The sequence below is a fragment of the Heptranchias perlo genome, chromosome 14, assembly GCF_035084215.1.
Source record: "Heptranchias perlo isolate sHepPer1 chromosome 14, sHepPer1.hap1, whole genome shotgun sequence".
In the NCBI taxonomy this organism is placed as follows: Eukaryota; Metazoa; Chordata; class Chondrichthyes; order Hexanchiformes; family Hexanchidae; genus Heptranchias; species Heptranchias perlo.
In genome coordinates this window covers 25,802,816-25,819,106 of record NC_090338.1, presented here as the reverse complement: position 1 = coordinate 25,819,106, position 16,291 = coordinate 25,802,816, and the positions used below count along the sequence as shown (strand labels likewise).

The following is a 16,291-nucleotide window of genomic DNA, read 5'->3' as shown; positions in this document are numbered from 1 at the left end:
GGTTCATGGCACCGTGGCTGGCTCTGCTGCACAGGAGGGCAGGAAAAAGAGTGGCAGAGCTATAGTGATAGGGGACTCGATTGTAAGGGGAATAGACAGGCGTTTCTGCGGACGCAACCGAGACTCCAGGATGGTATGTTGCCTCCCTGGTGCAAGGGTCAAGGATGTCTCGGAGCGGCTGCAGGACATTCTGGAGGGGGAGGGTGAACAGCCAGTTGTCGTGGTGCATATAGGCACCAACGATATAGGTAAAAAACAGGATGAGGTCCTACAAGCTGAATTTAGGGAGTTAGGAGTTAAACTAAAGAGTAGGACCTCAAGGGTAGTAATCTCAGGATTGCTACCAGTGCCACGGGCTAGTCAGAGTAGGAATGACAGGATAGCCCACATCACACCTTCCAAACTGCCGTCCAGCAGGGTGGAAGGTGTGATGTGGGCCTAGGCCATGAGAGGGAAGATGGTGAACGGGGACATGGAAGTGTGGACGCTACTCAAGGTGCCCCCACGTCTCACCCGTTGCCCCCCTCTCAACCAGTGCCCGCAATAGTCCATCCTCTCCAGGTGGCCGAGTCTGCCCCTGCACAGGTGCAGGAGGAGCAGTCTGTGGAGGTGCCCTCACGGGCACCGAAACACAGGGGGCGTCGGCCCAAAGCATCTACCCGGTCAGGGCACGAACAGGAGCAACCTGCCACCACCTCTGCTGGAGCCACAGGGGTAGCACCACGTAGGGGTTCCAGAAAAAGAAAACCTAAGGTTCTGTGAACACACAGGGATTGCACCAGGGTGTTTGTCGATTTGTTATCTTTTTATTTCTAGTCCTTGATTGGCACCACACAATAAACTGAATTTTTCTCACCAATGCTGCCGCCTCTTGTCCATTATTCTGCGGCTTGTGCACTAGGTCCCTTCCGTGCGCCTCATCATGACGACGAACACCCGGTCCCACCCATTGGTGCAGGTGTACAGGCACCACTCTTCTGTGGAGGGAGCCTGTATGGACCCTCGTCTGTGCACGTTATGATATGTGAACGCCTCACACAGTGTGATGTTAGGAGAACCGTTGGCATATGAGTGCCTCCCTGGCCTGACGAGCACGCAGGTGCGCCGGTGTTCGGCCCATGGGTCGTTCTTCCTCCTCTCGCTCGTACTGCTCCTCTTCCTCCTCCTCCTCCTCCTCATCTTCGTCCTCAATGTGGGTCTGCTCAATTGTAGACCTGGTAGCAATGTGGCTGTCATTATATCGACGCTGCGGCTCGGTAATGGGGTTCCTCAGAGGTGTCATAAGCCACGTGTGCAGGGGATATCCCTTGTCGCCGAGGAGCCAGCCGTTGCCGGTGTTAGGTGCGTGGAATAGGGGCGGGACGGTGGACTCCCTGAGGATGAAGGCATCGTGGCAGTTGCCAGGGTATCTGGCGCACACGTGTAGGAATCTCTGGCGGTGGTCACAAATGAGCTGGGCGTTCATGGAGTGATACCCCTTCCTGTTGATGAACAGCCCTGGCTCATGCGGAGGTGCCCGTATTGCTATGTGGGTGCAATCGATTACACCCTGCACCCCTGGGAAGCCAGCCACATCATGGAATCCAACCGCCCTCTCCGTCTGGCTGCGCTCATCCATGGCGAAGTTGATGTAGTTCGAGGCCCTGCGGAACAACCTGCCTTATGCACTTGTGTGCAGACGACTGAGAGACCCCTGTGATGTCCCCCGTGGCACCCTGGAAGGATCCGGAGGCGAAGAAGTTGAGGGCAGTGGTGACTTTGATGGCGACGGGTAACAAGATGCTGCTTGGTCCATCCGGGAGCAGCTCGTCATTCAGGAGGCTGCAGATGTCGGCGACTACCTGGCGAGTGACTCTGAGCCTACGTATGCACTGCTGCTCAGAGAGGTCCATGAAGCTGAGCCTCGGTCTGTAGACCCTTTGCGGAGGGTAGTGCCTCCTGCGACGCATTTCTCTCTGCGGTTGCCCTCCATCCTGTTGTGCAGGTGGATGTGCCACAGCACCGTGTTGTGGGGATCCACGTCTCTGAGGCGGACGGCGTGGACTGCGAGGCTGCTGAGGCTGGTCACGCTGTTCATCTTCCGAGGATGTCAACGCAGCACCCATCTGGCAGGTGTAGGTCTGAGGGGTTGTGCACGGTAGAAACGTGTGTCCTCGCACAGGGGTTGCGGTTCCACGCTGGTGCATCTTCTTGCTTGGAGGAGGGTGGTGGAGGGCAAGCGTTGCCCAATGTTACGGAGTGTCCTCCTGCGTTGGTGAAGGCTCTCCCCCCAACCTGTGGAATGCACCTTGTCAGCTGCCACAGGCTGCTGGCTGCAACACGTCCGTTGGGAGTGAGAGTGTTTCCCCCAGTATGGGAAACAGTCTCAGTTCAACGTAAAATCCCACACTTGGTAAAAAAACAGCTCAATCAGGTCAGTTAATGACCTGAAATAGCTACATAAATACTCTCAAGTGGAACCCCGCTGGCTTTAAGTGCCTGCGGGATTCCCACCTGCGGGGTCTGCGCGCGCACGCCGGCGCGGAACCCGGAAGTGGGCGGGATCGAGGCGCGATCCGGTCGGGGTCGTCCTTTTTCCGATTTTCGATGCCCCCCCCCCCCCGCCGAGAACGCACCCGAGAGCGGGTGCTAAAATCGGGCCCACAGTGTCGGTGTCAAGCACACCTAGGTCAGGTGTAATATAGTTAGATATACAGTAAAGCTTCTTTCCACTCTGCCTAATAGTATACGTCAGTGCATACCCCAGGTGGTACTCAAGTAGTATTTCCACTCCCACTCAAAGAGACAGGGAGAATATTTCATCTGATTAGATCTATTTTTAAGCTCCCTCCACACTGACCCTAATAAGGTGGTTTGACTTCAATCTCAGAAAACTGCACCGTACTCCACTGGCACTTCAATCATCCCTGTGGTGTGAATAAGATTGACAATTTAATGCAACTTGTGTCAGATTATGAGCAGTTCTAAGCCAGTGACCCACCCTCCATTATGAATTTGAATGAGACTGACTTGCTCCCTTGGGACACTTATAGCACAAGAGACTTTTATCACAATGTGAATTCCTGCCTCGGGTTCCTGGATGAAACAACAGTGCTCTGGATCAACCAATCCCCTAGGGATTTGAATTTATCAGAGCTGGATTTTACTTGGATACATTGATGTTATTCCATGAAGAACTACATGAAAACATATTGGGCAGTGTAAAGTACTGCAACAGTAATCTCACATAATATCTTCACTTCTGAAGATTTAGTGTATGCTGGAATGCAGAAGTGAAGACCAGCCCAAAGATAGATGATGCAAGTTTCCCTCATTAACTATTAATTGGCATAAAGTCTGGCATCCTCACTGTAGTTTTCAGCACATGGAGGAGCCGTATCATCATGGCAATTCCATAGTCACAGATGTCAGACGTTTATGCAGCAGACTGTTTAGGACTAGAACTAGATTTGAGAAAGGAAATAAGATTCTAATGCTGCTAAGCTTTATAAAATGGAAAAACTGGTACTAACCTGAGACCATATAAAACCGTGCCATCTGGGTGCAAACGTATCATTCGGTTCTTTACAGTAACACCGTGCACAAAAGACTTTTTATCATTAAGGAAATATGTGTCAGGAACCCAGAGCTGATCAGCCACTCTGTTGTCCAATGTGAGATTCAGAGGTATTTCTGAATAGGATAGTCGTTTGTCCCGCCAAGCCTGTTGGAAGTACATCGTCAAAGTATAATCCTAAAAAATGCAAAAATGAAGGAAAATATGTTTTAGTTAAAAGTACCAAAATCCTTTTTATTGGAGTCCAGAATTTATTTTAAAAATATCAAAAGATTATCTGCTTAATGTTGTTATTATATACATAAAAAATATCACAACATGCTTTTAATTTATTTTGGTTAAAAAAAATGAATGTTGCATCTTAGACTCAAGCAATAACATGCCAATAATTCTTCATCACTAAAGGGTGCTTGTGTTCCATGAAATAAATGTTTATTTTTAATTCTTTGAAATAGTATTGCATTTTGAAATAAAAACACAACGTTTGAGTGTGTGCTTCAACACCCCGAGGATTATGCTGTATCCTTATCAGCCTGGATTTTCTGTTTCCAGCCATCTGTTCTACTGGTGCAAACTGAGTGGCCGGGAGTGGAAAATAGGTGGGAGTTCTGTTCTTCTGCATCCATGTTCCTGGTGAGTGGGGACCAACACTGCCAGAAACACCAATCTCAAACAAGTTGGAGCTTCATTGTAATATTAATTTGGGGGTGGGGTTGTCTTGCATGCCATTTCTGATGTTTAGATGTACTAGATGTCATTGCCAAAGGATGACCATGTGAACTGAGCATCCAGCATTGCTAGGGAATCAGCTGTAGCAGTAACTGATTTTAAAAACACAAATAAATAATTTGAATCAGAGTTTTGTTAGTCATTGACCATTTTTGATTTTGTTTTCTCTGCTGGTACTTAGATTCTCATAGTCTTTGAGCTAACTGATTCCAAATGATTTACCAGTGGGAATCCCCCCCTATGGATGTTTGGAAGTAGAAGATGACCAGATCTCACTTTGGCAAATAATTATGCAGAGGCCCCTGCTCCAAAAGGATGCTGGCACAGCAGACCCAATGACACCACGAAGGTATGCAAATGCCTGATTAACCGTAATGTTGGATGCAACCGCAAAAGCACCTCAATCACAGTACATCATGCCTTCAAAGGCAGTGTATGAAATAAGGCATGCCAGAGTGATCAACAGCCAGTATACCCTGATTGGCCATACCCACCAAAATACTACTAAATGTACTTGCAGATTCTGACATGTCTACCTGGTAATAACCATTGGAAACTGTCTTCTCAAGACCTAGGTCAGCAGAGTCCCAGAGACAGAGGTATGCTACATGCTACAAGCTTGCAGCTACCATGCAGCATGGGCTCGCACAGACAGTGATGGCAATGGTCAGCTGTGGTCTGAAACTTTGTTCCATGTCCTGGTATTAGGAATGGTGAGCGGTACTGAGGGTTACCCACCTCACAAGCGCCTCTTGCGGCACTAACTCCAATTCAGTAGCCATCAAATGGGTGGCTGGGTGCTGAGTGGCCTTGTCACTTGCCTGCACTCTGATTTCCGCATCTTGGGTTACTTTTCCCTTAATTTTTGCTGTCACTTCTTCATCCACTCCCTCTTCAGCCTTGGCAAAAGCTGTTAAAGAATTGAGATACCTTCTCAGCTTTTCCAAAGGCTTTCTGAATTTTTGCTCCCCTTTTCTGACACACTTTAATTTTCTGATCGCTGTGCGCATGAAATTTGCATCTGAAGCTATGTTAATAAAAATTGGTTGCAAACAGCACTTTTGAATCTGTCTACAATTGGTCTAAATAGGCCATTTGGTCTAAAATTGTTCCAATAGCAGAAAATATAGGCTGGTAAATTCCTTATATTGACTGCCTTATCAGGGTAAGGCACCAAGTAGAGACCTGTGAGTATCCACGAAGAAGGATGAAAACAAAAATTAGACTGCAAGTTATCCCATAGGGTTGGTTGGTCTTGTGCGTTTTCTAAAGAGCGACATTGGCAAAAACTCATAACAATTCTCCTGCCCATCCTCTTGTTCATGGGATGGTATATAGCTGAGAAATACTTAATGCAGGAAAATAAGATAGACTTAACAATGGGAGGTAGAAACTGGCATTGCAGGATACCCTCAAATATCAATAAATTGCAGGTTTACGTAAGTAGAGAAAGTAACAATTTTGCTCAGTCACTTAAACCAATCAAAAATTGCATTCATTAATTAGTAATTCACGATGAAATATTAATAAGAACTTCCAGCGGTCATATTTGGTGTATTATTACTTGTAATAGAACATTTTCTGAAATGTGAAATGTTTTCTAGTTATATCAGTTATGCTATCATTGAATAGATTGTAGAAACAACATTTAGATATATTAGTGATACACAGTGTACAGGTTGGCATCATTTTCACTCAGAGTTGCTCTCAAATTGGGGGAAAAATTAATAGAAACACATTACAAAGTTTACAGTATCCATTAGAAAATAATAAGCTACCTGAAATAATTATGGCTGCATTTAGCCCCTGAATTCTGATAACAGTTATAAATCATTCTAGCTTTTCTGTTACAGTTTATGATGTTATCAGAACCCCCCAATTAGAGTATTTCCTTGCAATCATCTTGGGGTAAGCATTCATCTTCTTTTTAAAAAAATTCACCATTTTATGATAAGTAATTATGTGGGGCTCCTTTTATTTCAAAGTATCCTGGATCCCATCCCATTGTTTTTGCAGCACGTCGAGCGATGTAACCTGTAATAGGTGCTTCCTTCCATAACTCTGAGGGGATCTCAACATACTCTGCTCTCCCTTCTGGTCCTGTAACCATAGCTCGACGGATAACTTCCCATTCCGTTCCTACATAGCTTCGGTAAAAGTCCTCCAATCCCTTATTCTTCCCACTCATATCGTAAGCCAAGGTTACATGAAGGGGACCCTCATCCTTAAAATCTAGAGACCACCATTGTGGGGTGATGGAAACATAACACTGCCTTTTGGGGGCCCATGGTTTCACAGTCAGTCCTTCGTCCCCGCACTCAATGCTCAGGCGGAATGCACAGAGCAAGTCTCTAGCCATGAGGTTACAGTCTAGTCCATTTGTGATTATAAATTGGTGTTTTACTGAGTCATTTCCAAAATATACTTCCACTGGTTTAGATATCGGGTATTGGTTCACTTGTCCCTGGAAACCAGACAGACTCTGTCTTTCCCCGGACTCAGGGAGATTGAGCTCCGATCGGACAGATGACATAGTTGCTCCGGTGTCTACTAAGAATGTATGTGGGTTTCCTTCGATCATTAATGACAGAACGGGCTCCTGTTCTGACTGGATCCCGTTCACCACAAGGTTAGCTAGTCAATACTGGGGGAATGGATTATTTTGGGAAAAGTCCGTATATCTTCCTCGTCCTTGACTTCCTTGCCAACCTCCTCTTCGCTGCCCCTGCATCTGTTCCCCTTTTTGTTGTCTACGGGAGGGACATTCCTTGCTCCAGTGGCCCCGCTGACCACAATTGAAACAGCCATCTGACCCTGTCTGTCTCCCTCCTCCTCTTCTCGGTTCAGAATTACGTCTCGGGGGAACATAGGGTGGGCCATAATTAGGGGCGTTTGGTCCGTTAGGATGTGTAACATATCCATTCCCTTCCCTGTCCACCCATCCTGGGACATCTGGTCAATCTCATAGAACAGGCAAATTACACAGTCAAAGTTCACACAATTATACATTTTCAGAGTGGGGAGGGACATGAGTAGCAAGGGGTTAAAACCAATCATAAGCTGAGTCTGGGCAAGCCATACTAACTGACATAATGACCGACCACTCACAGGTGATACCTGTTCATACGTCGGTCACAGGAAAGGGAGTCTCACTTATCTCAGGCCTGGGATGTTTTTCGACCTTGTCCGAAATAAGGATCCATTCATTAGGTAGCTGCAAAACAACACTCCCTACACCTGCTTACCCCAGAATTCAGCTTATCATATCGCTTTGCTTGATTCATAATAAAGCATACATTTTCATACAGGAAATTAATAACATAAACGAATGATCAAGGATAAACTCATTTGAAAAGCTCATTGTTCTAATTCTAGCTAGCAAAATGGGCCACTTATATTAACCCTTGGTTTACCATACTGCCATTTTGTTATGGAGGCATCTTATTGAGCTACTGAAAGCTTACTACATATGCATTTCATTAGAGGGGCACCTCGTAGGTATTCTCAATAATATTTCATCCAATTTGTAAAATAAGAGAAATACTTAAGCAAATGTCACTAACAGTAAAAACTATGCATGCATTTAATTATAACAGTAAAACTAATGTCAATTATTAATCGCAGAGTTTTTAGTTCACAAATTTTGTCATTATGATTTGCTTTTAGCTTTTCCACTTGATTTAATAAATGCTTAATGAGTTTATCAATTTACTGATGTTCCATCAGTTTCTATTCAATATTACTAAAGACATTTCTATAGCAGCTCAGGCCCTACAAAGGGCAATACAATTTTAGAGACAGTAATTGGTAGGATTAAGTGAAAGGCATAAACTTTTGCTAATAGTCCAGGATTATGGTACAATACAAAAAAAAACATATAGTTGTATTTTTGTAAATAAATGCTATGGACCTGTAAATAAATTACATAACTTAAATAATTCTGATTACAGTACTCATCAATGTGAAAGAGGTCAATTTTGGGAAAAGAACATTATTCAATTTCTTGCACCCATCGTCAGCATCCACCACTCCACAAACCTGATATAATACAGTTCAGATGTAGAGTAAGACTCCCTTCACACAACATTAACAATGTGCCTAAACCTCAATTACACAAGACCACCTGCCATAAATCTTCATGGTGTCTTGGAGTATGACTGTCAATTAGTGCGGAATTTTAGGTAGCTTCCTACTGTGGATTCATTCCCACTAAAATGGGTTAAGATTGCCCAAACTAATTTAACTTAAGGTGCTTAGAATCAGCAGAAAGCAAATTCTTATCCCTTCAGTCAGGGCTTACTGTAATAACATACAACAATAATAGCGTGCAACTGACAAGTGGACATTAAAAATTGTATGGCATTATTTGAAGAGGAGCAGGGAGTTCTTAATACAACATTACCAAAACAGATTAACTGGTCATTTATCTTACTGTGGTTTGTGGGACCTTACTGCTTGCAATTGGCTGCCACGTTTGCCTACATTACAAGACTTCAAAAGTACTTCATGGGTATGATATATTTTGGGATGTCCTGAAAATGTGAAAGGTATGATATAAATGCTAGTTCTTCCTTTTATGGAAGAAGGATTTTAAAAGTACTATCTTATAGTCTTATACTGTATGAAAAATATTCTTATGTATAAATTAAAACAGAAATTAATTCTTCATGAGTGCTACACTGTTGGAGATTCCATCTTTCGAATGAAACGTTAAACCAAGGCCACATCTGCCCTCTAAGGTGGATGTAAAAGATCCCATAGCTCAATTCGAAGAATAGCACGGGAGTTCTCCTGGTGTCCTGGCCAACAGTTATCCGTCAACCAAAATCACTAAAACAGATGATCTGTACATTTATTTCATTGCTGTTTGTGGGAGCTTGCTATGCACAAATTGGCTGCCACATTTCCCTACATTGCAACAGTGCCTACATTTCAAAAGTCCTTCATTGGCTGTATGTGCTTTGAGACATCCTGTGATTGTGAAAGGCATCATATCAATGCAAGTTTGTTCCTTTGTTCCTCAGAATCACCAACTAATTCTAAATGTGTTAAGAAAAGGGAGATATGTACAGTGAGTTGAGGTATTTCATGAATCTAATTTTCAGAGGATTTTAAAGGGAAGATATTTTGGGGTAATTTTCCAATTTTGCCCTCCTGGAAAGTATCATCAGAAATTCAGGTGCATGTTACACACGATTTACCAGCCATTTAAATTAGTGCACTATGCATGCCTAAACAGTTGGCAAAACTCCCCATTGGAAGTGCAAAATCAGGAAATGATCCTTCTTTGTGTTAAAAATTCCCCTGCAGTAAGATCATAAATGGGTGATTATAAATAGGAAAATAAGAACTCAGCACTCCTAGTCCCAGTCACAAAATGTTTTCTGACAAACCAGAGCTACTAACAAATCCTAGGTGTGAGATTTTCAGTTGAGAACCATATACCTGAAGGGCTGACTTATGCCAAAAAAAAAGTTAGAAGCAGCAAATTGCATTTGTTACATAGGCTGCAGGGGACAGCCAAATGGCTTTAATACATTCTTCTTTCCTTCTCTCTTTTATCTTCTCCCTATCTAGTTTTTCTGCATTTCTTTATCTTCTATAGCATGCTCAGTTATCAGACAAGAGATTTCTTTTTTTTCCTTTGTGGAGAGCAAGAGAAATTAATTGCCAACATCGACTGTAAAAGTGCCTATGGTTTTAATAGGAAGGTTTTTGCATTGCAATGGATGCGGTAATAGCGCCATCTCCTTAGCATTCTCTTGCTTTCTGTTACTCTCCAAGAGGAAAAATAGGAAAGCTGGAAATTACTGGCAGTCAAAATTGGTGTGAGATTGTAAACCTCAAATGAAAAAATAACATCATGATCTCATGGAAGAGACTCCAGCCAAATGCAGGAACATGGATACGCCTTTCATAAACATGGAAAGAAAGTAGTACCACTGACACCATTAACTGTGTATAAACTTAATTTCTAAAATGTGCCAATCCTGATGAATTAAACACCCTGCTTTAATTCAACAAGAACAACAACAAGTTCTGGAATGTACTGCCAGAGGGGGTGGTAGAGGCAGATTCAATCATGGCCTTCAAAAAGGAACTGGATAAATACTTGAAAGGAAAAAATTTGCAGGGCTACAGGGATAAGGCGAGGGAGTGGGACGAGCTGAATTGCTCTTGCATAGAGCTGGCATGGACTCAATGGGCCGAATGGCCTCCTTCTGTGCTGTACCCTTTCTATGATTCTATAACTTGCATTTATTTAGCATCTTTAATGTAGTAAAAGGTCCCAAGGAGCTTCACAGGAGCATTATCAAACAAAATTTCACGCAGAGCCACATAAGGAGTTACTCGGACAGACGACCAAAAGCTTGGTCAAAGAGGTAGGTTTTAAGGAACGTCTTAAAGGAGGAGAGAGAGGTAGAGAGGTGGAGAGGTTTAGGGAGGGAATTCCAGAGCTTAGGGCCTAGGCAGCTGAAGGCACGGCTGTCAACGGTGGAGAGATTAAAATCGGGGATGCGCAAGAGGCAAGAATTGGAGGAGCGTAGAGATGTTGGAGGGTTGTAGGGCTGGAGGAGGTTACAGAGATAGGGTGGGGCAAAGCAATGGAGGGATTTGAAAACAAGGATGCGAATTTTAAAATCAAGGCGTTCCCGGACTGGGAGCCAATGTAGGACAGCGGGAAAAGGGGTGATGGGAGAACAGGACTTGATGCGAGTTAGGATACAGGCAGCGGAGTTTTGAAAGAGCTCAAGTTTATGGAGAGTGAAAGATGGGAGGCCAGCTAGGAGACCATTGGACTAGTCCAGTCTGGAAGTAAAAAAGCATGAATGAGGGTTTCGGCAGCAGATGAGCTGAGGCAGGGGCGGAAACAGGCGATGTTACGGAGGTGGAAGTAGGCGGTCTTGGTGATGGAGCAGATATGTGGTCGAAAGCTCATCTCAGGATCAAATAGGACACCAAGGTTGCGAGCGGTCTGGTTCAGCCTCAGACAGTGGCCGGGGAGAGGGATGGAGTTGGTGGCTAGGGGACAGAGTTTGCAGCGGTGACTAAAGACAATGGCTTCAGTCTTCCCAATATTTAGTTGGAGGAAATTTTTGCTCATCCAGTCCGACAAGCAACGTGACAAATGAGAGACAGTGGAGGGGTCGAGGGAGGTGATTGTGAGGTAGAGCTGGGTGTCGTCAGTGTATATGTGGAATCTGACGTGTTTTCGGATAATGTCACCAAGAGGCAGCATGTAGATGCGAAATAGGAGGGGGCCAAGGATAGATCCTTGGGGGATGCCAGAGGTAATGGTTCAGAAGCGGAAAGAGAAGTCATTGCAGGTGATTCGCTGGCTACTATTGGATAGATAAGAATGGAACCAGGCGAGTGGAGTCCTACCCAGCTGGACGACGGAGGAGAGGCGTTCGAGGAGGATGGTGTGGTCAACTGTGTCAAAGGCTGCAGTCAGGTCGGGAAGGATGAGGAGGGATAGTTTACCATAGTCACAGTCACATAGGATGTCTGTAAGGAATCTTACAACACCAGGTTATAGTCCAACAGTTTTATTTGAATATTTTATTCAAATAAAACTGTTGGACTATAACCTGGTGTTGTAAGATTCCTTACATTTGTCCACCCCAGTCCATCACCGGCATCTCCACAACACAGGATGTCATTTGTGACTTTGAAAAGGGCTGATTCAGTACTGTGGCAGGGGCGGAAACCAGATTGGAGAGATTCAAACATGGAGTTGTGGGAAAGATGGGCACAGATTTGGGAGGCGACAACACATTCAAGGACTTTGGAGAGGAAAGGGAGGTTGGAGATGGGGCGGTAGGTTGCAAGGACAGAGAGGTCAAGGGTGGGTTTTTGAGGAGGGATGTGATGACGGCAAATTTGAAGGGGAGGGGAATAGTACCTGAGGAGAGGGAACCCTTAACAATATCAACCAACATCTCGGCCTGGAAGGAAAGTTGGGTGGTCAGCAGTTTAGTGGGAATAGGGTCGAGAGAGCAGGAGGTGGGGCTCATGGTCAAGATGAGCTTGAAGAGATCATGGGGGGAGATAGGAGAAAAACTAGAGAAAGATGTGAGTTCAGGACTAGGGCAGGGGAGAACCATAGGGGAAATTTGACTTGGTGGGCTAGGGGAAGGGAGAGAAGTGGCACAGGCAGCTGAACGGATGGTCTCAATGCTAGTGACAAAGAATTCCATGAGCTCCTCACACTTTTCGTTGGAGGTGAGGGTGGAAGGGGCAGGGAGAGGGGTTTAAGAAGCGGAGAAGAGAAGCCAGGGGTTATCTTTGCTTTCCAGGATGATCCTGGAATAGAGAGCAGTTTTGGCAGAGGAGAGCAGGACCCGATAGTGCTTTATGTGGTCCAGACAGATCTGGCGATGAATGGCTAAACCAGTTGTCCGCAATAAATTCAAGCCAAAATCAAACCATTTTCCTTCTATTGTAATGGTTCAACCCTCTTTCTCTAAATTAGTTTCTCCTTTTTTGCTCTCCCTGCATGGCTCACCACTTGCAGCTGACCAATATTTTTCCAGGCTTCTACTTATGCTACCTGAACTGGCTACTAGGAGGTAAGCCAGTTTGCCCCAGGGATGATGATCCCACTGACTTTTCCTCTCTCCCTGAGGGGAAGTGCCTGGATCAGACTTTGTATTGTGACAAGAATCTAGTACTGCAGAGGATAATAGACATGAATTCAGAAGCAACAATTTCATAAATTAAAGACATTTTGAAAAGTAAACGTTTCAAAACCCTACAAAAATGTTACTACATTGATAATGTTATGCTGCAATACCAATAAAATCAAAATACAAAACAAGTTTGTAAACATAAGAATTAATCTAATGTTTTTGGCTAGCTTGATGGAAATCAGGTAAAGCTGCTAGTTAAGATCTAAGTCATATTAGTCTGAACACGAAAAAGCTTAATATTTGAGAAAACTATTAAAAACGCATATGGGATCCTGGACTTTATTAATAGAGACATAGAGTACAAAAGCAAAGAAGTTATGCGAAACCTTTATAAGTTCGGATCGGTCAATGCCCTGTGGGTGGCGGAGAGGGCCCAAGGGCTGAGTGGCCGGGTCCTGCTCCTACTTCTTGTGTTCTTTAGATTTGTGGTTGGGATCAGATCAGCCATGATCTTATTGAATGGCGGAGCAGGCTCGAGGGGCCGATTGGCCTACTCCTGCTCCTATTTCTTATGTTCTTATGTTTTTATGACATTGGTTAGGCCTAAACTGGAGTATTGTGTTCAATTCTGGGCACCACACTTTAGGGAGGATGTCAAGGCCTTGGAGAGGGTGAAGAGGAGATTTGCTAGAGTGGTACCAGGGATAAGGGACTTCAGTTATGTGGGGGGGTTGTTCTCCTTGGAACAGAGAAGGTTAAGGGGAGATTTGATAGAGGTGTTCAAGATCATGAATGGTTTTGATAGAGTAAATAAGGAGAAACTGTTTCCAGTGACAGAATGGTCAGTAACCAGAGGACACAGATTTAAGGCGATCGGCAAAAGAGCCAGAGGCGACATGAGGAAACATTTTTTTACGCAGCGAGTTGTAATGATCTGGAATGCACTGCCTGAAAGGGTGGTGGAAGCAGATTCAATAGTAACTTTCAAAAGGGAATTAGATAACTACTTAAAGGGTAAAAATCTACAGGGCTATGGAGAAAGAGCAGGGGAATGGGACTAATTGGATAGCTCTTTCAAAGAGCCGGCACAGGCACGATGGGCCAAATGGCCTCCTCCTGTGCTGTACCTACTATGATACTAAGAATCAGTTGGTGTCCTAATTATCCATCTGCTTTTTCCTTACCAGAAAAAATGCAAACTGCAAGTTAAGAACAACAGAAGAAAGTTAGATCAGTAGAGATCTGACAGCTTTCTAAGTAAAACAGAAGAATGGACTAAGACCTGCTGAAAATTAAACGCAAAATACTGAGGATGCTGGAAATCTGAAATAAAAATAGAAAATGCTGGAAATACTCAGCAAGTCAGGCAACATCTGTGGAGAAAGAAACAGAGTTAATGGGCTCGATTTTGAAATCAAATTGCGGGTGCGTTGGGGACGGCGGGGCTGCGAAAATGGCGTAAATCCCAAGTGGGTTCGGAAACCGGCTCCAACCCGCCGCCGTGTTGCCACAGACGCATCAGTGTGCACGCGCACTTCATGAATCCAGATGCCGCCGGCAATTAAAGCCGGCAGGATGATACTTAAACCACTTATTCACATCGTTAATTTTGTTGAAGTCATTAATTCTGTGGAGATTGAGGCAAGGGTGCGATTTCACTTCAACCACAGCGTGTTTCCCATGCTGTGGGAAATACTCCATGTTCAAGGAGACGTGTTTCAGGCAGCAGCCAGTTGGACTTTTAAATGCCTGTTTGACAGATAGGGATAAAAGGTAAGTTATTGCAGCAGGACACTTAGGTGTCTCAGACAAACTTTTGGCTGGGCGATCTTTGTGTTTAGACTGAAAATTTTTGGTTTACAGTCAAAATTCTTCTGTTTACGCATATTTACTAACTTTTCGGACCCCCACAAACTGACATCATCAGGATGGGGTGCACCATGGCTGCATTCACCACTACATCCGAGGACAAGCAACATCCCCATCCTTGCCAGGCATGGCATGCACTTCTGCCACTTGGAGCTTCACAACACAGTGCTGCGCCACAGGGACCTGCACAAGAGCACAGAGGGCAACAACAGAGGGAGCGCCGTCACAGGAAGCACTACCCTCGCCACAGGGTCTACAAACCGAGGCTTAGCTTCCTGGACCTCTCTGAGGAGCAATGCATCTAGAAGCTCAGAGTGATGTGGAACACGGAATGCAGGAGAATCAGCAAGTGTACTCACTTTTGCTGAGTGCTTCCTGCACTGGACCTAGGTGCGGGAGATGTTGCTGCTGCTGGTGACCTCCTCTGCCACCTCGAGCCAGGCCTTCTTGGTGGCAGAGGCAAGGCACTTCCTTCTGTGGTCCGCGCGTAAAAGACTTCCCTCCTCCTCCTCCTCCTCCTCCTCATCATCCCATCCAGTAGCTACTGCAAAGAGGCATCATTGAACCTTGGAGCAGCCTTGCCCCTGTGCTGCTCCATATTGTGTGTTTTCTGGTGTTTAAAGCCATTGGAGCAATGGCCCTTTAAATAGAGCTCCTCCAGCTAACAACTTGTGATGCGGGTGCGCAGTCCGCCCACTGCGCAGCTTTCGGATGGCAAACCCGGATGCCACGTAAAGGGCCACCAATTAACTTACGATCGCGTGTGAAACGGTAGGATTTTATTAGCCGGGTTACCCGTGCGCCCATTGACTCCCCCCCGCTGCCGTCCTGCCACCCATTCAAAATCGAGCCCAATGTTTCAGGTCGATGACCTTTCGTCAGAACTGAAAATTGATGTGTTCACTGGTCTGCACATTATCCCCGACCATCTCCCTGTGCCTTCATACATAATCTACCTACACAACAATGTGACAATTTAATTGCATCAAGGAACATTAGTGTACATTAAGAATGACAAAATTGAATTTGAGCATAGGAATAATGTATGTGTTGCATGAGGCATGACTAGGAAACAGCGTTTCTTTCTTCTATTTAGCACATTTCATTTTCCATAGCAGACACCTTGTAAAGCATTTTTATCAACTTAATGAATTTTGTTTCTTGCAGTGTTTGGTCTAACAGCGGTTTTATCCATTTAAAGCTTTTTGATTTTCTTGGTCTGTCTTTAATCCTCAGAATTTCATCGCAACCTGCTGGAAGTTTAATATGTCGTTAACTTGGTTATGTCATGCGTGTTACCCTGAAGGGGTCCATTGTTTAGTTGCTGCTTGACATGATTAATTTGTGGTATTCCTGATGCAATCTTCTTCTCTGCTCCACAATATATTGTAGAGGCATCACAGATGTGGCCTGTACTGGTTTTAATATGATTCAGATTTCATGACGAGTAAGAAGTTGTCAGCAAGCTCCAATTCTTGCCTCTTGTGCATCCCCGATTTTAATC

General features: G+C 44.7%; 1 protein-coding gene across 2 annotated transcripts in view; it reads right to left on the bottom strand.

The window, feature by feature from the left end:
* Positions 1-16,291, bottom strand: part of gabrb2a (gamma-aminobutyric acid type A receptor subunit beta2a) — a 302,038-nt gene that overhangs the window by 105,614 nt on the left and 180,133 nt on the right. For both annotated transcript variants that reach the window (XM_067996136.1, XM_067996135.1), the window contains one exon: positions 3,513-3,733. In XM_067996136.1, coding sequence (XP_067852237.1) covers positions 3,513-3,733 — 221 coding nt within the window. The remainder of the gene's footprint in view (positions 1-3,512; positions 3,734-16,291) is intronic.